This window comes from Beta vulgaris, chromosome 2 (genome assembly GCF_026745355.1).
Source record: "Beta vulgaris subsp. vulgaris cultivar EL10 chromosome 2, EL10.2, whole genome shotgun sequence".
Lineage (NCBI taxonomy): Eukaryota > Viridiplantae > Streptophyta > Magnoliopsida > Caryophyllales > Amaranthaceae > Beta > Beta vulgaris.
Window position 1 is genome coordinate 48,738,845 of NC_079203.1, and position 23,959 is coordinate 48,762,803.

Sequence of the window (23,959 nt, forward strand, 5' to 3'; positions counted from 1 at the left end):
ATATATATATTTTTCTCTCAATTTATAAAGATAAGATCAAGTCAAGAATACTATTACGGCCCGTTTGGTAGTTGGTCACAATGGTGGTAATGGGAATGGATTTGTGTGTAAATTTGTGAAAACTGAAAAATATCATTGTCCATTCTCATGGTAATGCTAATTTATCCTAAAGTGTTCACTTTCATTCTTGAATTTTCATTCTCATCCAATACCACCTTGTAGGTGGTAATGAGTGGTAATGAAAATTGCTTCCCCTTGGAGACAAAAACACAAGTTTAGGAGTGAGATTGCTTGCCCATGGAGAAAAAATGCCTCACCCATGGAGATTTTAAGGGTACTTTCCCTAATAAAATTACACTTAAAATTCATTTCCGTTACCGCAATTTATTAACGATTATCAAACGGACAGTTAAAGCATAACCTTGGCTTAATTATTTTTTATCTTTATCGTACTAAGTAGATGAACCAATCTTTTTCTTCCCTTTCTTATATTTGGTGTCCCTTATGTCCCATTTTAGTGCTTTATATCATTATATGTATTTCACATCTTTAATCCCATTCTTTTATGAGTTTGTGACTTCACTAACTCAAATTACTCTTCTCGTTTTCTAAAGATTTCTTATTATTGTAGCAACATATATCAAGGCAAGGAGGAGAGAGGGTGTGAAAGACTGAAAACATATTTATTTATTCGAATAGGGAAGATAATATAGTTGTGACTTGTGAGAGCGTGTAAAATTATGTGGGTCTAACAAGTGATATAAAGTAGTGTGGAAAGGTGAATAAACCTTTAACAAATAGACAGAATAAAGTTTAAGAAGGAAGATTTTTTTAAAAAAACGAATATAACGAAAAGTAGGGAAATCTTTAGTAAACGGAGAGAGTAATATGATCTTTTATGTAATTGGATGAGGAGTTAGAGTTATTTTGGACAATATATGAATTACCATGCATACGGGACATAAGATCTCTATTGCTATCATTATTACCTGTACGTCTTAATTCTGATTACAAATTCAATGATACCAGTTACCACTAAGGTTTCATTCTAATTTCTATTTCGATCAATAGCTATTGACATGTTGGAAAACCACACAATCCAAGTGCATAATAAGCAAAAGAAATCATTAATCACAATATTCCTTACGAGCTACCATAAATGTAAATACAAAATTGAGAAAAGTCATGCCTGTAGTGAAATTAGTGAATGGTCCTCAAAGTGCTGCGTGAAGTAGACATCCACTTAGTACTTTTTCTTGCTCAAGAAAAATCATTAAATATTATATGGGATTGGGTTAGGAATATTTAACTAGTTATTAGGCCTGAGTTATGTCCGGGGTAAGAAAAAATTTCATTTATTAATATAATAATGTATGATAGTAACACTAAATACAACTTAGTCTAGTGGTTAAGACTTTAGTATATGTACTTGAGATCTTGGGATTAAACCATATACTATGCAATTTCTAAATTTTTTTATTGTACATGGATTACATGAACTAAAACTTCATATGGAGAGCGCCACGTGGCACATTTTTTTTGTTTATGCACGCCTTTTTAATATATTTATATAAGAAAAACATGCAAGATTAGGGAAATAATTATTATAATGGAGTACAAGAGATGGTTAAATTGAAACTGTTCTAACTTGTAAATACGCTACAAAAATTAGAGCATTATAGAAACAAATTATGGCAACAAAATTTTCAATTGTTGATAGATAGCAACATATATTATTTTTTTTTGTTGTAATTTTTCAACAATTAAAAGTTTGATTTCTCTCGAGAAAAGTTAGAGAAACGAAAGAAGAAACAATAATAGAGAGGATATGATGAATTGGAGGAGAGAAAGATCAAGCGGCAAGGAATAAAGAGGGAAATGTGGGATTCCTTCCTCTAGAAAACAACAATATGTTCCAAGTTTGAGACTCTTTATCATCCATGGAAAAATATATTACACACTTTACAAATTAAATCAAATAAAGAAATACAGTATGTAAAAATCATTTCTATGAATATGTTTTCCTCTCAATTCCAAACAATCTTTTAACGTTTGAGAGGGATAGGTCACCATAACCAAACATTTTTATTAACTACTCCTAAATGAAAAGTATGGCAGGACTCAGGAGTAGTTATCTTAGTACAAAAATATCATCGTGCCTTCATTAAGTCACCATTCATATTCATGCAATGTTGTTGAAGGAACAACTTTAATTTATAGCATAACCTTTAATTTGTAAGGTTGTAATGTAACCAGAATAAAGAAAAATCATTTTTCCCTATCTTGTAGAATTACCAGAATATTTTATCAAACCTTTTACGTGGTGCAACTTTTTTAGAAACATCTTAATTTCGTACAACATAATAGTTTGAGTTGCATACATAGCGAGGTCGCTCACTCCCCTCTGATCCTTGAGGTCATGGGTTCGATCCTTACCCCCAGCATTATGTTGGGGTATTTCCTTAGCATGCTTTGCATGCTTTACCAGCCAATGTGTTGGTTGTTCCTACAAGGCTAGTAACCTTGGTAGGGGTTAGCCCTTGGGTTAACTTAATTTCCCAATCAAAAAAAAAAAAAAAAAAAACATAGCGAGGTCGCTTTCGAATATGTAGATAAAAGAACTCATGTTACAATATGTACTAGATCTAATGTTTTACTGATAGAGCTAAATTTGTCATGATGTAGATTAGGCTTTTCTTTCTCAAGAAATTTGCTATGTGATGCTATAATCTCGACAAAAATAATATATAGAGTTCTAACATGCACCAAAAATAGATAAGTAGTTTTTTGTGTGAAGCATATATAAGAACAAGAAGTATTAAAGGGATTTTATACCATGTATTTTTGAGGTCTAGCAAACTTATCAAATATATCATATTTTTAACTTTAAAATTTACAAGATGAATTATAGTTCAAATAAAGGCACCCTTAAAGTAACATTTTGATTCGAAGATCCTTAATTTTAAGTTCATATTAACACAATCCAATATCAAAACCTCTGATTTAGCATAGCGTATATTCACACATTAAATCTTCAATCTATCTTAATTTAATTAAAAGGGAAAGAACGTCGGTCTAGTACAAGTGTTTGAATATGTCGACATAGTGATAATTTACAAAATAACGGTTATCGGGAAAATTTAAAGGATGACTTTGAATAAACAATTTGTAATATATGGATGATTTATTTTAGCATTTTAGATTAAATATAATTATAAAAATAGACCAATTACCAATAGATAGTTTTGGTTTAAAATCCTGATGATATGGTATCATTGTAACAATTTGAATTCGTCCACACTATTCGTACTGTTTATTCATTTGGTTGTTGGTAAAAAATTTCGTCTTGTATAAGTGAATTGCCCAACAGCCCAAGTTTCATTAGAATTGGAACTGACCAAACCCATAATCAAAACCATCGTTTGGGTCAAACTGGTAAATTATAATGTTATGGGTCAAACATTGCTTTGGGCTTTTTACTAGTGAACACGTTGTTCACTTCACGATGAGTAACACTCTTTCTACAGTAAATCTAGCATATACTCATAGAGTCATAGTGTCTAGGAATGGCAACGGGTCGGACTTGGACCGGATTATGCATAATCCGACTCCGACCCTACAGAAAGTCGGATTTTAAATCTGAGTCCGACTCCGACATCCGGCTTTGACAATCCGAATCCGACCCGACTTAAAATCCGAACATCCGACTCCGAGATCCGACCCGACTTAAAATCCGGACATCCGACTTAAAATCCGAACATCCGACTCCGAACCTGATCCGACTTATGTTTCTTCCTATTTTTTATAATAGAATAGTCTTCTATAATACAATAATTTAATCGTTACAATTTATTCTAATCATCATATGAAAATCTTATATAGTACAAATAATTTAATTATTACTATTATTTTTAACAATCATTTTTTCTATGAGAAAATCCTATATAATACAATTGGCTAAAAGTCGAAGTCAGATTATACATAAATAAGAAAAAAGGATTGATTGACTCAAAGTCGGAGTCGGATTCGGATGTCGTATTATTTTATGAGATCCGACTCCGACCCTCCTCCGACTCGGAGTCGAATTTTTTAAACGGAGTCGGAGTCAGATTACTTTTTTTTTCCGGAGTCAACTCGGATTTTTTTCTTCGAATTGGAGCGGAGTAGGGTCGGATTCGGACTGGATTGCCATCCCTAATAGTCTCATACATCGGGTAAATTTTGTTGTTGTTATTAAGTGCTCGTTTAGTATATATGGAATTTAATGTTTATAGGAAGTTTCATTTCCCAAAAAATGACTTAAATTTGTTTGATTGATATTAAAGAATTTGCAATTCATGTCAGAATTTAGGTCAAAATACTAAGCAAATGCCACACTGACATTTAATTCGCAATCTCCTTTCTAAGGAACTTTTATACTAACTCTCTTACTAGAGTAGTAGATGAAAGCAAAACTAGCACTACTTTGTAGTCATACTACACCTTTCAGTCCAAACTGGACTCCATACAAGTAGAAAATACCAATCACGTTGCAATCAAACACTTAGTCACATAAAACACATCAAAAGTGCTACTAGAACTAAGAGCACTTACTAATCTAAGACACATAAAGTCTTAGTGGCTAATGCGACGCAATGTACATATGCATATGCAATTCCCTTCCCTTTTTGCAATTCGACTTTGAAATACTTTTAAGTTCGAAAACTTTTGTAAAATAAGGTAATATAAACCTTGGAGCTCTGGTAACCACTTTGTAACACCCCCACGACTCCTCCTTTTATAAACTAGGAGAAATTACGGGAGTTGTTATGCCACGCATGATAATACGTAAGGCTAATCAGATAATACAGCGGAAGTCTTTTAAAATAAACTGAAAATACTTTAATACAACATAAATAAGAAAGTATGTAAATGAATTACAAACTCCGAGACTATCCCATACTAGTCCCATCTTCAAAAGTCAAACCTTGACCCCTTGGTCAAGTAAAGTCAAATATAACATTCAAGATAACCTAAATAAGAAAGTACTCGTGTACTAAACTCCCATCCGGATGCTTATGATTTCCATGCACATCAAGAACTTGTACCTGCAATTTCTTCTCTAAACTCTGCTCACCAAATGGATCATCACAGGGTTGTTGAGGAAAAACAACAACCAAAAGAAAAACAAGAAACACATACATCAGCAACGCTGAGTACATAACACAACAACTAATGCGAATAATAATGCATGCAATCCTCAATCACTTCGGCTTGCTCTTCTTACGACTCTACATGCGACAAGCATATAACTGAACTTACTAAATACTTTCTTTTATTATTATTTGGCAATGAACGGGCACCGTCCTCCTCTTGGAGTCATACGGGCTACTATTTCTTGTGTAAGAGATCCCACACCTCTTACTAAAGTTCCATGAACTTTAAATAACTTGACTCGAGAATTTTAAGCTTGTTAGTAATGAACGAGGGTGAGAGTGAGCCTCTAGACTCAACATCTCAGAGATAAAGAATACGAGTGACACCTAGTCCACTCAAAGATCTTGATAATTGGAATTCCATAAACTTGCTCGATAAAATAAAAGCATTAACATCGTCATGCTAAGCTATATGCAGGAGTATAGTTTCACACTAACTCCCCCTTATGTTCAATACTCATGGGGGATCCATCCCAAGAGTTTTATTGCCAAAGCCCCTTTATGTGAGACACAATCACAATAATACATCTAGCAAATAAATCAATTTCTTATCTTTCTTTAACAAGTGAATGCAACAAACACCATAATTAACTCAATTCTAAATTCTTTGAGACCTTGCTCATCTTATTACTTTAATGACTCCATGAGTCCTTTTTCTTACTTTCTTAAGGATCCATGATCCAATCAATTGAGTCATTGCTCAATGATTCAACTACTTGTGAGTCCTTGCTCAATAACTTTAACTAGTGAGACCTTGCTCAATAACTTGAAACTTGTGAGACCTTGCTCAACAAATATAATTCTCATGAGACCTTGCTCAATAAATCTAAACTTCTAATGAGACCATGCTCAATAAAATATAAACTTCTAATGAGACCATGCTCAATAAAATATAAACTTCTAATGAGACCATGCTCAATAAAATATTCATAGGCAAGCCATAACTTCAAGAGTAACTTTAATAACTTTAATCATGCTCAAAAGCAATAATCATCAATCACATGCTTTTCAAATATAGGAATAACTCAAAAGTTCCATTCCTAATCTCCTTTCTAAGTTCTCAACATATACTCAAACAATTTCAAGGCATAAGCCTCTCCTTACTCCTCATGCTCAATAAAATATTTATATCCTTTGAAACTACTAAAGTCAAGGTCAAAGTGTATGTACCTTGATTACACAAAAATCAACAGTCAAAAGTTTGACTGGCTTTAATTATTCTTGAAACCTACCAACAATAAAGTACTATCAATTAGTACTTCCAACAACAATTCAAAGCTACTAATAAATAAAAATCAGCATTTTAAATATAATAATAAAGCTGATTTTTCCTTAAAAGGCTTTAAAAACTATTTTAAAGTCATAACTTGAAAACCTTTACTAGTAGGCAAAATCCACTACAACTACTACTTAAAACTTCATAAAAACTACTAATTTACTTAATAAATTACTGCTGTAAATTATTAAAATAATAATAACAATTTCTTTTTTTTTACAAGTGGTTCAAAAACCACAAATCTCAAAAACTAACCCAACCGGCGCCACCACAAGCACCACCCGCACCACCACTGACGCGACGGTGGCAGCGGCGCTCGTGCCCAGTCGCCGTCACCTACTGCTGGCCGGCAGTGGCCCTTCTCCGACGGAGCTCGCCGGCGAACCACCACCGTGGTGGCCGGAATTCGCAACAAAGAGAGGGGCGAGAAGAGAGAGAAAAAATAGGAAGAAACCCCAAAAATTTCAGAAAAATCATTACCTCTTTGCTTCCCTTTGATAATTGCAAGATCTTCCTATAAATTTAAAAACAAAACTAGATTAGAAGCTATAATTATTGAAGAGATTACTTGAAAAACTTACTTGAGGAAGAACAAAGGTTTGAGAGGAAAAAAACCCACTTACTCCTTTTTGAGAAATGGTGGCTAGTGAAGAAGATGGAAAAAGATGGGAAACTTTAGGTTTTCCCCCTTTTTATAGTGGTAGTCATTTTGTGTAAAAGAGAAAATGCCCTTACTCATCAAATTGCCAAAATACATTTGATGATCAATTTCCAAAATAATCTTCCTACTAATATTAATAAAATACTTTCTTGAAAATACTAAAATACTTCTTTGTGGAAATACTCAAAAACTCTTTTGGTAAAATGACCAAAATACCCTTCTGCTCTTAAATACTGAAATTAAATAGCTTTAATAATTAAAAATGATTAAAACTATTTAATTAAATATCTTAAAAATATGGGGGATTACAGTCTACCCCCCTTAAAAGAAGTTTCGTCCCGAAACTTAACAAAACCTCCTCTCTTATTAAACTTTCAACTTTGAAATTTTATTAGCATTACGCCATAATATAGTTCTTTCTTAAGAAGTAGCCAAATAATACGCTACTAAGTAAAACAAGTAGCCAAATAATACGCTACTGAGTAAAACAAGTAGCCAAATAATACGCTACTGATAAAACAAGTAGCCAAATAATACGCTACTGAATAAAACAAGTAGCCAAATAATACGCTACTGAATAAAACAAGTAGCCAAATAATACGCTACTGAATAAAACTTTTGCCTTGAATGTTCAAACTATGAAATGCTTACTTTGCTTGAAAAGTTTTTCCTTGAAAACTCTAAAAATAGTGCACAAATGCAACAAATTCTTACTAATTTCTAGCAAAATGCGCGCACGCACTCTACCCCCCTTAAAGGAGTTACGTCCCGGAACTCAACTCACCTAGTCGAAGAGCTCAGGATACTTCTTTCTCATCTCGTCTTCAGCCTCCCAGGTAGCCTCTTCGGTACGCTGGTTAGACCACAAAACCTTGAGTATCTTTATATCTTTATTTCTTGTACTCCTCACCTTAGAGTCCAAGATCTTTACTGGTCTCTCTTCAAAAGAAAGCGTCTCATCCACTTCTATAATCTCGGGATCTAATACGTGAGACTTATCGGGCACATATCTCTTTAGTTGGGATACATGGAACACATTATGCACCTTTCCCAAGTTATTCGGCAAATCTAAACGATAAGCTAATCTTCCAATTCTTTCAATGTGTCATAGGACCTATAAACTTCGGGCTAAGCTTTCCTTTTTGCCCAAAACGCATCACCCCTTTCATAGGTGACACCTTCAGTAAGACTTTCTCGCCTACTTGATATTCGCTATTTCTTCTATTCTGATCTGCATAGGCCTTTTGACGATCCTGGGCCGCCCTCATCTTCTCACGAATATATCTCACTTGATTTACGGTATCTTCAATCATTTGCGGTCCCAAAGTAACCGTCTCGCTAATATCGTTCCAGCACAATGGACTGCGACATTTTCGACCGTATAAAGCTTCAAAAGGAGCCATCTTAATGCTAGAATGGTAGCTATTGTTATATGAGAATTCTATTAAAGCCAACATCTCATCCCAAGTCTTAGGGTAATCTAAGGCACACGCCCTCAACATATCCTCGAGAGTCTGAATGGTTCTTCCGATTGACCATCAGTTGCTGGATGAAAAGCTGTACTCTTAAGCACATCGGTCCCAAAAGCTTTCTGTAATGCTTCCCAAAAATGAGATAAGAATCTTGAATCTCTATCAGACACAATAGTGGAAGGAACTCCATGATGCCTCACCACTTGGTCCACATATACTTTACCACACTGCTCCATCGACCAATTGTCCTTCATTGGAACAAATTTTGCTACCTTAGTTAGTCTATCTACTATCACCCACACTTTGGTGAAACCTTTCGCTGTCTTGGGAAGACCTACAACGAAATCCATTGCTATGTCATCCCATTTCCACTCAGGCACTGGTAACGGTTGAATCGTCCCTTGAGGTCTCTTGTGTTCGCTCTTCACCTTCTGACAAGTCAAACACCTAGCAACAAATTCAGCTACTTCTCTTTTCATATTGTTCCACCAGAACATTAGCTTCAAGTCCTTATATAATTTATCCCCTCCAGGGTGGATAGAATAAGTCGTGTTGCGCCCTTCTTTCATCACTTTTTCTTTCAATTCGGTGCAACTTGACGGTATGCACCATCTTCCATTGAATCGGACACTTCCATCATCATGGATACTAAACTCCTTTGTCTTTTTCTCCTCGATGAGCTTCTTTATCTTCTCCATTTCCTCATTCCCTTCTTGAGCCTTTAAAATTTCTTCATTCAATTCTGACTGGATTGAAATGGCATTTAAGCATGCTTCCACTCCACTACTCCCAACAACTTCAATGTTGAGCTTCCTAAACTCGTCACACAACTTCTCTGGAAGTACCAAAGTACTTAAACTATGGCTAGACTTACGACTTAACGCGTCGGCAACGACGTTTGCCTTTCCTTCATGGTATAAGATCTCAAGTCATAGTCATTCACCAACTCTAACCATCTTCTCTGTCTCATATTCAAATCCTTTTGAGTATACAAATACTTCAGACTCTTGTGATCTGTATACAACTTCACCTTCACTCCATATAAGTAGTGTCGCCAAATCTTCAAAGCAAACACTATTGCGGCTAATTCTAGATCATGGGTTGGGTAATTCACTTCGTACGGTTTCAATTGCCTAGAAGCGTAGGCTATAACCTTTCGATTTTGCATCAATACACCCCCTAAACCATTTTTCGAAGCGTCACTATATACCTCCAACTCGGCATTTTCCTCTGGTAACGTCAAAATCGGAGCTGTAGTCAACAACTCCTTAAGCTTCTTAAAGGCTTTCTCACACTCCTCGGTCCATATGAACTTCGTATCCTTCTTCATAAGACTAGTCATTGGTTTAGCTACCCTCGAAAATCCTTCACAAAACGTCTATAGTAGCCAGCTAGACCCAAGAAACTCCTTATATCAGTAACATTCCTAGGTTTAGGCCATTCGCTCACTGCGGTTATCTTCGACGGATCTACGGAAATTCCCTTCTTTGACACAATGTGGCCAAGAAATGCCACTTCTTCCATCCAAAATTCGCACTTCGAGAACTTTGCGTAAAGCTGATTCTCCCTAAGTGTAGATAACACCAATCTCAAGTGCTCTTCATGCTCCTCCTTGTTCTTCGAATAGATAAGGATATCATCGATGAATACGACTACAAATTTGTCCAAATACTCTCGAAAACTCTATTCATAAGGTCCATAAACATCGCTGGTGCATTGGTTAAACCAAATGGCATCACGGTGAACTCATAGTGACCATACCTCGTCCTAAAGGCAGTCTTTGGTATGTCCTTCTCCCAATCTGCAGTTGGTGATACCCTGACCTCAAGTCTATCTTTGAAAATGTTCCAGCTCCTCTTAATTGATCGAATAGGTCGTCAATCCTCGGTAACGGATACTTATTCTTAATAGTCACCTTATTAAGATCTCTATAATCAATACATAGCCTCAAGCTTCCATCCTTCTTCTTTACGAATAAAACAGGCGCTCCCCATGGGGAATAACTAGGTCTAATGTACCCTTTCTCGAGTAATTCCTCTAGTTGCTATTGAGCTCCTTCATCTCTGCTGGAGCCATTCTATAGGGTGCTTTTGATATAGGGGCAGTTCCAGGAACTAAGTCTATGGTGAATTCTAACTCCCTCTGAGGTGGCATTCCCGGTATATCTTCCGGAAATACGTCTGGAAACTCATTCACCACTTTCACATGTCTATCTTAAGCTTCTCTTCTTCCAACCTCTGCACATTACACAAGAATAACGGAGCTCCCTTCTGCACTTGCTTTACCAAACTTAGGGCTGAAATGATCTTAATTCTACCTTCTTGTGGTTTAGTCTTGAAAGTCACCTTTTTCCCATTCTTATTCCTCAATCTCACTTTTTGTTCTCCACAAAGAATCTCGGCTTTATACTCCTTAAGCCAATCCATCCTAAAATAATCTCCAAGTCTTCCAATGGAAACTCTATGAGGTTGGTTTCAAAGTCTACATCCCCAATTCTCACAAGGACGTTTTCATATACTCTTGAGCAAGTTACTACTTCCCCAGATGGTAACATAATAGGAATTCAACATCCTAGGGTTTCCTAAGCCATATTTTGAAACAACTAACTTTGAACAAAATGAACGTTCGGCTCCTGAATCAAATAAAGCTTTAACAAAAGTGGAATTAATAGAAACATTACCCGTAACTACGTCCTTGACGTCTCAGCTTCTCTAGCACTTATGACATTCAACCTTGCAACTGCAGGCACACTAGGGCCAGCTCCACTCGAAACGGTCTTGTTGTTCCCATTTTGCCTGTTCCCACCTTGATAGTTGTTGCCTCCTGACTGGTTTCGATTACCCTGACCAAATTGGTTTCCGCTCTTGCCCTTGTCTGTCTTCAACTCAGGGTTCTTGGAGAAGCACTCATACTCTCGGTGACCCAATTTGTGGCATAGTTACACTCCACCAGCTTTCCTTCACAATCCTTTCCAGGATGATTGTATGGGCACCTCTTGCAGAAATACACGCGTTCGTCTCCTTTCTTTCCCTTATTAGAACCATTTCCACCCTTCTGTGGTTGATACTGGCCTCCATTCCTTTGGCCACTAGATTGTCCTCCTTGGTGAAAGTTATTTTGAGGCTTGAACTTCTTGTCGTTCCTCTGGAAATTCTGACTAGGATTTCCTTCCTCTTGTTGTTGAGCTCTCAACTCCAGCTTGTTTCAAATAGGAACCTAAATGAGCAGCTCTATCATACACTTCCTCTAAGGTCCTGAAAGTTGAACCTCCTAGCCCAAGCTTCACCTCAAGACTAAGTCCAGTTCGAACCTAATTGCCTTTCTTTCCTCAGTAGGTACTAACTCTGGAGCAAACTTCATCAATCCTACAAACTTCTCATAGTACTGCTCCACAGTCATGTCACCTTGCTTCAACTCATCAAACTCAGTGGCCTTTTGCCTCCTCAAGAAATTGGGATAAAATTTCTCCTTCATAGCTACTCCGAAAGCCTTCCAATCAAAGTCAGGCCTTGCCATTAACGTCTCCTTATGCTGCGACCACCAAAAGTCAGCTTCCTCCTTGAGGTAATATGCAGCTATAGCTACTTTCCTATTATCTGGACATTGGATAGCATCGAATAGCTTCTCGAAATCCCTAACCCAGTTCTCAAGCTTAACAGGATCACCCTTCCCATCATAAGAAGGCGGTTTACTATCACTAACCCTCTTAAACCAATCAACAGACTTCTTCTTCGAAGGACCTCTTCTAGCTAAATTCGTAGTCACTCGGACTAAATTCCTCAGTTGAGCATCAATTCTAGCGTTTCTATCGGCCATTGATCTGCCAAAGAAAAAAAATTGACTCAAAAATCGCTTATTGACCCTCAATATAGGTCAAAATACTAAGCAAATGCCACACTGACATTTAATTCGCAATCTCCTTTCTAAGGAACTTTTATACTAACTCTCTTACTAGAGTAGTAGATTAAAGCAAAACTAGCACTACTTTGTAGTCATACTACACCTTTCAGTCCAAACTGGACTCCATGCAAGTAGAAAATACCAATCACGTTGCAATCAAACACTTAGTCACATGAAACACATCAAAAGTGCTACTAGAACTTAAGAGCACTTACTAATCTAAGACACATAAAGACTTAGTGCTAATCGACGCAATGTACATATGCATATGCAATTCCCTTCCCTTTTTGCAATTCGACTTTGAAATACTTTTAAGTTTGAAAACTTTTGTAAAATAAGGTAATATAAACCTTGGAGCTCTGTAACCACTTTGTAACACCCCCACGACTCCTCCTTTTATAAACTAGGAGAAATTGCGGGAGTTGTTATGCCACGCATGATAATACGTAAGGCTAATCAGATAATACAGCGGAAGTCTTTTAAAATAACTGAAAATACTTTAATACAACATAAATAAGAAAGTATGTAAATGAATTACAAACTCCGAGACTATCCCATACTAGTCCCATCTTCAAAAGTCAAACCTTGACCCCATTGGTCAAGTAAAGTCAAATATAACATTCAAGATAACTTAAATAAAAAGTACTCGTGTACTAAAACTCCCATCCGGATGCTTATGATTTCCATGCACATCAAGAACTTGTACCTGCAACTTCTTCTCTAAACTCTGCTCACCAAATGGATCATCACAGGGTTGTTGAGGAAAAACAACAACCAAAAGAAACAAAGAAACACATACATCAGCAACGCTGAGTACATAACACAACAACTAATGCGAATAATAATGCATGCAATCCTCAATCACTTCGGCTTGCTCTTCTTACGACTCTACATGCGACAAGCATATAACTGAACTTACTAAATACTTTCTTTTATTATTATTTGGCAATGAACGGGCACCGTCCTCCTCTTGGAGTCATACGGGCTACTATTCTTGTGTAAGAGATCCCACACCTCTTACTAAAGTTCCATGAACTTTAAATAACTTGACTCGAGAATTTTAAGCTTGTTAGTAATGAACGAGGGTGAGAGTGAGCCTCTAGACTCAACATCTCAGAGATAAAGAATACGAGTGACACCTAGTCCACTCAAAGATCTTGATAATTGGAATTCCATAAACTTGCTTGATAAAATAAAAGCATTAACATCGTCATGCTAAGCTATATGCAGGAGTATAGTTTCACACTAACTCCCCCTTATGTTCAATACTCATGGGGGATCCATCCCAAGAGTTTTATTGCCAAAGCCCATTATGTGAGACACAATCACAATAATACATCTAGCAAATAAATCAATTTCTTATCTTTCTTTAACAAGTGAATGCAACAAACACCAATAATTACTCAATTCTAAATTCTTTGAGACCTTGCTCATCTTATTACTTTAATGACTCCATGAGTCCTTTTTCTTACTTTCTTAAGGATCCATGATCCAATCAATTGAGTCCTTGCTCAATGATTAACTACTTGTGAGCCTTGCTCAATAACTTTAACTTAGAGACCTTGCTCAATAACTTGAAATTGTGAGACCTTGCTCAACAAAATATAAATTCTCATGAGACCTTGCTCAATAAAATCTAAACTTCTAATGAGACCATGCTCAATAAAATATAAACTTCTAATGAGACCATGCTCAATAAAATATAAACTTCTAATGAGACCATGCTCAATAAAATATTCATAGGCAAGCCATAACTTCAAGAGTAACTTTAATAACTTTAATCATGCTCAAAAGCAATAATATCAATCACATGCTTTTCAAATATAGGAATAACTCAAAAGTTCCATTCCTAATCTCCTTTCTAAGTTCTCAACATATACTCAAACAATTTCAAGGCATAAGCCTCTCCTTACTCCTCATGCTCAATAAAATATATATATCCTTTGAAACTACTAAAGTCAAGGTCAAAGTGTATGTACCTTGATTACACAAAAATCAACAGTAAAAGTTTGACTGGCTTTAATTATTCTTGAAACCTACCAACAATAAAGTACTATCAATTAGTACTTCCAACAACAATTCAAAGCTACTAATAAATAAAAATCAGCATTTTAAATATAATAATAAAGCTGATTTTTCCTTTAAAAGGCTTTAAAAAAAACTATTTTAAAGTCATAACTTGAAAACCTTTACTAGTAGGCAAAATCCACTACAACTACTACTTAAAACTTCATAAAACTACTAATTTACTTAATAAATTACTGCTGTAAATTATTAAATAATAATAACAATTTTTTTTTTTTTTACAAGTGGTTCAAAAACCACAAATCTCAAAAACTAACCCAACCGGCGCCACCACAAGCACCACCCGCACCACCACTGACGCGACGGTGGCAGCGGCGCTCGTGCCCAGTCGCCGGTCACCTACTGCTGGCCGGCAGTGGCCGCTCTCCCGACGGAGCTCGCCGGCGAACCACCACCGTGGTGGCCGGAATTCGCCAACAAAGAGAGGGGCGAGAAGAGAGAGAAAAAAATATGGAAGAAACCCCAAAAATTTCAGAAAAATCATTACCTCTTTGCTTCCCTTTGATATTTGCAAGATCTTCCTATAAATTTCAAAAACAAAACTAGATTAGAAGCTAGAATTATTGAAGAGGATTACTTGAAAAACTTACTTGAGGAAGAACAAAGGTTTGAGAGGAAAAAAACCCACTTACTCCTTTTTGAGAAATGGTGGCTAGTGAAGAAGATGGAAAAAGATGGGAAACTTTAGGTTTTCCCCCTTTTTATAGTGGTAGTCATTTTGTGTAAAAGACTAAAATACCCTTACTCATCAAATTGCCAAAATAAATTTGATGATCAATTTTCAAAATAATCTTCCTACTAATATTGATAAAATACTTTCTTGAAAATACTAAAATACTTCTTTGTGGAATACTCAAAAACTCTTTTGGTAAAATGACCAAAATACCCTTCTGCTCTTAAATACTGAAATTAAATAGCTTTAATAATTAAAAATGATTAAACTATTTAATTAAATATCTTAAAAATATGGGGGATTACAGATTTCGTGGATTTCAAAATTTATTTTCGAAAATCGATTGGGGAGGGTGAGATGGTGGATGGTCTAGTGTCGTGATGTTGATGAGCGGCATAGTGGTGGCGGTCTAGTGCGACGGGAGTGTGAGAGGAGGTGAGGTGGTGGGTTTTGAGAAAATTGACAAGGGAAGGGGTTGCTGCCAGGGGAGGGGGCTGCTACTAGGGGGTGGTGGTGGGGGTGGGTTGGGGAAATCGACAAAGGAGGGCTGCTGCAGGGGGTGAGGGAGGGAGGGGGATGGGAGGTGGTTGAGTGGTTAAAGTGTGGTGGTGGTGGTGGGGTTAGAGTTAGAGTTTGAAGTTATGGGGGTAGGGTAGGGTTAGAATTTAAAAGTTAGGGTTTAGTTAGTTAATTATGATTAAATTAGGGTTAGAGAAGGTTGATTAACCCTATATAACTAACGGAAACTTGACACCCTTAGTCATTTAGGGCAATTTGTACATATTGCCCCCAAAGTAATAATACCTGGTGCATTAAAAAAAAGAGTACTCCGTGAATTTTGAAAAATCACATGGGTACCCGGGGAAAAAATCGACAAAGGAGGGCTCCTGCAGGGGGTGAGGGAGGGAGGGGGATGGGAGGTGGTTGAGTGGTTAAAGTGTGGTGGTGGTGGTGGGGTTAGAGTTAGAGTTTGAAGTTATGGGGGTAGGGTAGGGTTAGAATTTAAAAGTTAGGGTTTAGTTAGTTAATTATGATTAAATTAGGGTTAGAGAAGGTTGATTAACCCTAATAACTAACGGAAACTTGACACCCTTAGTCATTTAGGGCAATTTGTACATATTGCCCCCAAAGTAATAATACCTGGTGCATTAAAAAAAAGAGTACTCCGTGAATTTTGAAAAATCACATGGGTACCCGGGGAAAAAATCGACAAAGGAGGGCTCCTGCAGGGGGTGAGGGAGGGAGGGGGATGGGAGGTGTTGAGTGGTTAAAGTGTGGTGGTGGTGGTGGGTTAGAGTTAGAGTTTGAAGTTATGGGGGTAGGGTAGGGTTAGAACTTAAAAGTTAGGATTTAGTTAGTTAATTATGATTTAATTAGGGTTAGAGAAGGTTAATTAACCCTAATAACTAACGGAAATTTGACACCGTTAATCATTTAGGGTAATTTGTACATATTGCCCCCAAAGTAATAATACCTGGTGCATTAAAAAAAAGAGTAGTCGGCTTTAACTTTTAAGCGACTGGGCTTCCGCTTCCATAGAGTGTTTGTGTTTTTTTTTTTTTTTTTTTTTTTTTTTTTTTTGACGGGGTGTTTTCTTGTTCTCATCAACCATGCGCATGATACTTCAATTAAAAAGATGGAAGCTTTTGCAGTACTTCATTTTAGCAGAATTTGAAAAAAAAATGCAGGATTCAGCAGAATCCTTGGACTTCTTTATAACCTTAATCTTAATCTGGGTATTTCTAGCCCAATTGCAGAAAAGAAAACTTCAAAGAAGAGTTGAGAACAAATTCTTTTTATTATATGATAAGAATCTCGTAGATGAGGAAAGGATGAAAATTCATCTCAAGATATCCATTGCTTTACATTCACACCAATGTGGCTTATTCATAGAGATTTTGGGTTATCTCCTACATTATATCCCACCTCATTTATACTGTTGCACCAATTTTTCTGGGTACAAAATTCTCTACAATAGATTTCTAATTTTTTCCAATTTCAGAGGAACTTTTCAATCCCTTTTTAATAAAAGGTTGTTGATACTTCTTTTTTATTTTGTGGGTAGCTTATAATTTTCTTGGTTTTTCTTGCAGGAGTCTAATGTGTATTTTTTTTCTTGAATTTTCAGGGATAATTAGAAATTTTATTGGGAAATGACCACATTGCTTCATGGGGTGCTTTTTGCAAGAATACATGAGATAGATAGGCTTCATGTGGGTTGTGGGTTGCCTTTGTTGAAACAGGTCAGTAATTTGATATTTAGTTGCCCATGACGTTTTGGTTATTATAAGATTATGAGAAATTCCATTGGTAAGATTATGAGAAATTCCTTTTGTTACCATTGTACATTTGTACTTTGGATTTTTCATTTGATACCAAATTGTTTGGTGGATTATACGTGATACCATACCACTATACTATGTACTTATTCTCTATAACCAAGTTTGCTTGGTGGAGGGGCTGAGGGGGTGGGGAATTCACCTCGTGATTTGGGGGTCACAAGTTCAAACTCCACTACCTACTTATGCTTGGGAGTAGGGATTCTCTTATATCCCCTACTCTCAAGCGTTGACGTATCTAGCTGAGCTGGCTAACATGAGCGAGGTGTTGGTCCAGTAGGTTCTTTCTTCTTACCAAACGGATACCCAGTGGGGGCCCAAAAAAAAGTACTTATTCTCTATCGTAATATTCCATTAAATAAACATTAGGTTTCGGTTAAATAGTGCTAGTACTTTGTCTCGTTTACATGATTTGTGTTTCGAGAATTGTCCAGTTAAGGTTTGAGAGTCATTTTGGCTCTTATGGGTCAAAATTGAAGTCAAAATTGGAGAAAAACGATTGGAATTTCGTTTTACATGTCAGGTTACGCCTACTTGTTTTTTTTTTTTTTACAAAATCAAACCTTAAATTTGGTCGTTAAGGACAAAAAGACTCCCAAAATCGTAATTACACAAAATTAGACAAACCCCTAATCCTATCTAACCCCCAAACTAACGTTTTGTTAAACATAACATTACGTTAGAGAATAAGTCCAAACTAATGTGGTACCATATAGAATTCAAAAAGATTTGAGTACCAAATGGAAAAGTCCAAAGTACAGTGGTACCATGTGAAATTTCCTTACAATTATAATTCTTCTCAATTTTCAAAAGTAATATTAGCTTGCAACAAAGATTTGAACTCGTGACCTCTTGCTAGTATACATGACACAATTACCATCTCAACCAACTTTTAATCATACTTACGGCCTGTTTGGTAGTCGTTAATAAATTGCGGTAATGGGAACGAATTTTAAGTGTAATTTTATTAGAGAAGCACCCTTAAGATCTCAATGGAGAGACATTTTTGCTCCATGGGCAAGCAATCTCACCCCTAAACTTGTTTTTTTTTGTCTCCAAGAGGAAGCAATTTTTATTACCACTCATTACCACCTACAAGGTGGTATTAGATGGAATGAAAATTCAAGAAAGAAAGTGGACACTTTAGGATAAATTAGCATTACCATGGGAATGGACAATGATATTTTTCACAAATTTACACACAAATTTATTCCCATTACCACCATTTATGACCAACTACCAAACGGGTCGTAAGTGTCCATATTAATATATTTGTACCTTTTAAATGTTGACTTTTCCTTCATATTTTAATATAAATGGAAAAAAAAGCATATCAAGTTCGAAAATACAATACCAATTCGGGACAACATCCGGACCCAAATACTAGTGATTATGCGTCAAATATATTGTCAGTGCCTCGTTGGTTGTCTTTTGGACTCTTCAAAATCGATTGTATAAGTATCAAATCATCTAATATGTAGTAGTGTAAACTATTTTATGCACGCGAGAGCTCTGAGAATGGTGCTTGTGTCGGCACATATAGGAAACGTATAGGACTGAGGACATATTAAGTGTGTGAGGACACGAGCCCATCTCTAGGCATGCTAATTTGAGAGTTTCATGGTAGTTGGCACTTCTGGATGCATCATATGACTAGTGTTGTACTACTTCGTTTGTAGTAGTATGTTCAATGGAAAGTAACTAAGGTAAACAATTTGACAAAAAAACCTAGTAGTCTCTTATTTTCTTGAGATAGTAAAATGAACTCCCCCCTTCTTGTGGGGTTCACTGTGATGGAATGCTCTATTCCAAAAAAATCACAGGCAAGACATGACATAGCTGTATATAACCTGATTCTACAATTTGTCAAGAAATTATTTAACCATCACATTCCTATTTCTTTCTTTGTTTGTTCTTTATGTTGTGGTAATATAGGGTGTTGAAGATCCAAGAAGAGTATGGAGAACACTATTATACAGAGCCAAAGGATTTTGCTTTTGTGATCCTAGACTTATGGGTTTTAGACTATATGCCGCAGTTGATCTGGATAAGGCAAGAGTTGCACGCACAAAAATCGTTCATACACCTTTAAGGCCTCACTGGTCTCAGTCCTTTCGCATCTATTGTGCTCATGAAGTGTCACAAATTATATTAACAATCAAAGATGAAAATCCAATTAGTGCAACTTTAGTTGGAAGAGCTTATTTATCAGTTGAAGAAGTCATTCAAGGTCGTCCAGTGGACAAATGGCTGGAAATAGTCGACGAGAGTGGGAAGTCAATACGATCCCAAATCCATGTCACTCTACAGTTTGTGGATGTAACCCAAGATCCAAACTGGTCTCGAGGCATCCAAAATCCACAGTATGGAGGAGTCCCTTACACGTATTTCACACAAAGACAGGGTTGTAAAGTCCGGCTTTACCAAGATGTACATGTGTCTGATGAATTCACCCCTGAGTTTAGGCTTTCTGGAGGTAAGACTTATGAGCCACATAGATGCTGGGAAGATATATTTGATGCTATTGTTAATGCTAAATTCCTGATATACATAGCTGGGTGGTCTGTCAACACTACAATAACCTTAATAAGGGACCCACGCAGGCCAAAGGGAGGGGATTTAGGCCGTCTTACACTAGGAGAACTTCTAAAAAAGAAAGCGCAGGAGATAGGGATGAGAGTTCTAGTACTTGTTTGGGATGATATAACTTCAGAACCGTATAATAAACAAGGGATAATGGGGACCCATGATGAATACACGGTCGCCTACTTTCGAAACTCAAATGTACAATGTATTAAGAGTCCTAGAAAAGCTCACCACGGGTTAAGCTTGATCCGGGGTGTTAAGGTTGATTCTATGCTCACACACCATCAGAAGACAGTAGTCGTCGATTATGAGAACCCTGGATCACAAAAGAGGGTTCTTGTGAGTTTTCTTGGAGGTATTGATGTTTGTGATGGAAGATATGATACACAAGATCATTCTCTTTTTAGGACATTAAATACAGTTCATAAGGAGGACTTTCATCAGCCTAATTTTCCAGGATCTTCCTTAAAGAAAGGTGGTCCAAGAGAGCCGTGGCATGATATCCATTGCAGACTAGAAGGACCTGTTGCATGGGATGTGCTGTATAACTTTGAGCAAAGGTGGCATAAGCAAGTTGGAAAGAAGTTCCTGTATACAATAGATGAGCTTAGCGAAAGAATAGCTAAACCATATGAAGTAAAACTTACTGCAGCTGAAGAAGAAGAAAACTGGAATGTTCAGATATTCCGATCCATTGATGGAGGATCGGTGTTAGTTGATAAAGAAGCAGGGTTAGGCTTCCCTTCAGACAAAGAAGATGCAGCTCGGGTTGGCCTTATTTGTGATAAAAATAGCATCATAGATCGTAGCATTCAGGACGGATATATAAATGCCATCAGAAGAGCAAAAAACTATATATACATCGAAAATCAGTACTTTCTTGGAAGTTCTTATGCCTGGAAACCTGATGAAGATATTGATGCCTTGCAAATTATACCTAAAGAGTTGTCACTGAAGATCATCAGCAAGATTGAAGCTGGAGAGAGATTTTCAGTGTATGTTGTAATCCCTATGTGGCCTGAAGGAGAACCTGAAAGTGGTGCTGTTCAGGCGATACTATATTGGCAGAGGAGAACAATGGAAATGATGTATGCTGATATTGCTGCTGCTATACAAAGCAAGCAGATCAATGCACATCCAAAAGATTATTTATCATTCTTTTGTCTTGGCAATCGCGAGGTTTTGAAACCTGGGGAGTATGAACCTACAGAGAAGCCAGGGTCTGATTCTAACTATGCCAAAGCTCAGCACAATAGACGCTTCATGATATATGTTCATGCTAAAATGATGATAGGTATCTTCTATTTTGTGCTAACTGAGCTTTTTATTTCTAAACACATATTCTTGTTTCAGATGTTTAAACTTGTCTGATAACAAAAATATAGTTATAAAGTCCATTCATGAAAGTTATACAAAATAAACCTTAAATTTTTCAGAAAAAAGTTAAAAAAAATACTTAAAAGTTGAGTAAAAAACTAAAAAGTTAGTGGTCCGACTGGGTCAGGTATGAAGGAGAATAGTTGTTGTTCTTCAAAATAAGTTTAATGGGGTAGTTTTGTTTTGGTTTTACAACTCAAATGGAAATGTTTCCTAGAACCTTACTTTTCGATTGAAAAAATATTTGTCTAACTTACTTCTTAGGATTCTTTGATGCTTTCTGAAGTTGGGAGTTTTGTGTTAAGATGTCAAGCTTTTGTTTTTTAAGACAAGAAATGGAAGTTTACCAAATTGCCAAAAAATACTCAAATCAAACTATACAACAAGGCCTCAAGAAATTCCAAGTACCCACCTCTAGTATAACATCTAATTTTGTCACTCATATGTTCTTTTTGGTTAATGTTTTGTTTGTATCTTTGTCTTCTATTCTAGTCGATGATGAATACATCATTATTGGGTCCGCAAATATAAACCAAAGGTCGATGGATGGGGGAAGAGACACAGAGATAGCAATGGGAGCTTACCAACCACAACATATATCAGGAAGTCTATCAGCAAAGGGTCAGATATTTGGTTTTAGAATGGCATTGTGGTACGAGCACCTTCACCAGCTTCACGAATCGTTTCTCTATCCCGAGTCACTGGAATGCATGCAGAGAGTGAACAAACTTGCCGAGGATAATTGGAATATGTATGCTAGTGAAGTTTTCGATCAAGACTTGCCTGGTCACCTCCTTCGGTATCCTATTGAAGTCACTAACTTTGGACATGTTACCTCACTTTCTGATATTGAAAAATTCTTTCCTGACACCAAAGCTCATATACTTGGGACTAAGTCTGAACTTCTTCCTCCAATACTTACTACTTAGAGACATTCAAGAATCAGAATATTGTTGTTTCGATACAAGATTTACAAGCCAAAAGGATATACTTGTTCTCGTCGTGTTTCAGTGACCAGAATATTCCATATTTCTTGTTGCATCTCTTGCAAAGCGCAAAGCATCAGTCGCGGAGCAGGCAAGCAATGAAGCAACTGATATGTTTAAGATCAGAGCTGCTAAATACCCGGAAGAGCTGATATGTTCAAGGGATTCTTTTTGTTTGTACCAAAAAGATTATCAATTGAGTAAAAGTAAATGATCAATAGCAAAGACAAGGATTGATGTACATAACCATGGTAAATACAAAATTCATAAATTTCTACTTGAAAGAAACTTGCAACCTCTGCTGCTGATACTTTTATCCTGCATTCCTGCTTATTTTCCTATATATTTGAATCAAATTACAGAAGTTGTCATCTTATATACTCACAATATGTCAATGTTCATTTGCATTTATCCTAATGACATTGTTTAGATACACCTTTTGATGAAGATTAGTATCCTAATGCTAGAGTTAGAGGTAAATTTGTGTAACACTCATCTCCAATTATGATCAGTAGAACAAATGATGCATTTTCATCAATTTGATTTTGGAGCTGAACTTGAGTCTATAAGTACTTATCTAGAAGGAACATCCCTTGTGAGGTGGAAATATGAGGGGATCCTATCCCACATGAAAACTCGAGTCATTTAAATTTACAATCACGTGGACAATCTTTAAGTTGGATTCAGTAAGAACTAAACCTCCAACCTCATGAACTAATTTAGATGCTTTAGTTAATGACATTGTTTAGATATATTAAATATAGTCGTAAATTGGATGGATTAGAATGGGTTTTGTCAAGTTCATCCGAGTCTAAAATAATCAGTTTTACCATGGAATCAATACGGTCAATAATAAATGAGATTTTCGCTGGATTTGACAGTGAGATATTGCCTCTATATTTTCTCAATGATAACTCATTTATAACACTCTCATAATTTGAGATAACCTCTGATATAAAAACCTAGACATTCCAAAAACTCGCCCTTGATCCCAAATAAAGGTTGAAATCCAAAACCATATATTCTTAAACTGTTTTTAGTTGAAACTTATTCGGAATCATGCATATGTCATTCCAATTTCCACATATGGTTATTATTCTCAAAAATTTAACCAACTACTCCACCAAAATCACAATAAGAAAATATACATAATTGTTATTCTCAATGTTATCAGGATCGGGATCCTACTTTGGATCGTAGGGGATGGTAGAATCGAATCGGTGGGATCGGATCGTAAGATCCTATAATTCGGTGAAATAGAGATAATTATACTAAAATATGGTGAGAACCTCATGTTAAAAATTTACACATATTAATAATGATTTTCTTAGTTAGCAAATGATGATAGTTTTTCAATACAATAAGATTGAAGTAACATGCGATCAAAATCTAACAGGAGACATATAATA

The 23,959-nt window shown here is 36.3% G+C and overlaps 2 protein-coding genes and 1 long non-coding RNA gene across 3 annotated transcripts; 1 reads left to right on the plus strand and 2 right to left on the minus strand.

Annotated features, from left to right (window-relative positions):
* Nucleotides 1-1,969: 1,969 nt before the first annotated feature.
* On the minus strand, nt 1,970-7,135 carry LOC130590394 (uncharacterized). The gene is made up of 4 exons (XR_008968266.1): nt 7,095-7,135; nt 6,952-6,985; nt 6,366-6,423; nt 1,970-5,108 (listed from the first exon to the last, which is right to left on the minus strand). It is a non-coding gene; the product is annotated as an uncharacterized LOC130590394 (long non-coding RNA).
* A 4,155-nt stretch (nt 7,136-11,290) lies between these two features.
* LOC125494925 (uncharacterized) lies at nt 11,291-15,206 on the minus strand. The gene is made up of 5 exons (XM_057393031.1): nt 15,077-15,206; nt 14,484-14,540; nt 11,923-12,424; nt 11,547-11,802; nt 11,291-11,478 (listed from the first exon to the last, which is right to left on the minus strand). The coding sequence occupies exons 3-5, from the start codon at nt 12,418-12,420 to the stop codon at nt 11,291-11,293; spliced, it is 942 nt and encodes a 313-aa protein (XP_057249014.1). The 5' UTR covers nt 12,421-12,424; nt 14,484-14,540; nt 15,077-15,206.
* A 1,320-nt stretch (nt 15,207-16,526) lies between these two features.
* On the plus strand, nt 16,527-22,919 carry LOC104908837 (phospholipase D alpha 1). The gene is made up of 4 exons (XM_010698004.4): nt 16,527-17,294; nt 17,391-17,505; nt 19,537-21,481; nt 22,057-22,919. Exons 2-4 carry the CDS (start codon nt 17,416-17,418, stop codon nt 22,491-22,493), a joined length of 2,472 nt encoding a protein of 823 aa, XP_010696306.1. The 5' UTR covers nt 16,527-17,294; nt 17,391-17,415; the 3' UTR covers nt 22,494-22,919.
* The last annotated feature ends 1,040 nt before the right edge of the window (nt 22,920-23,959 follow it).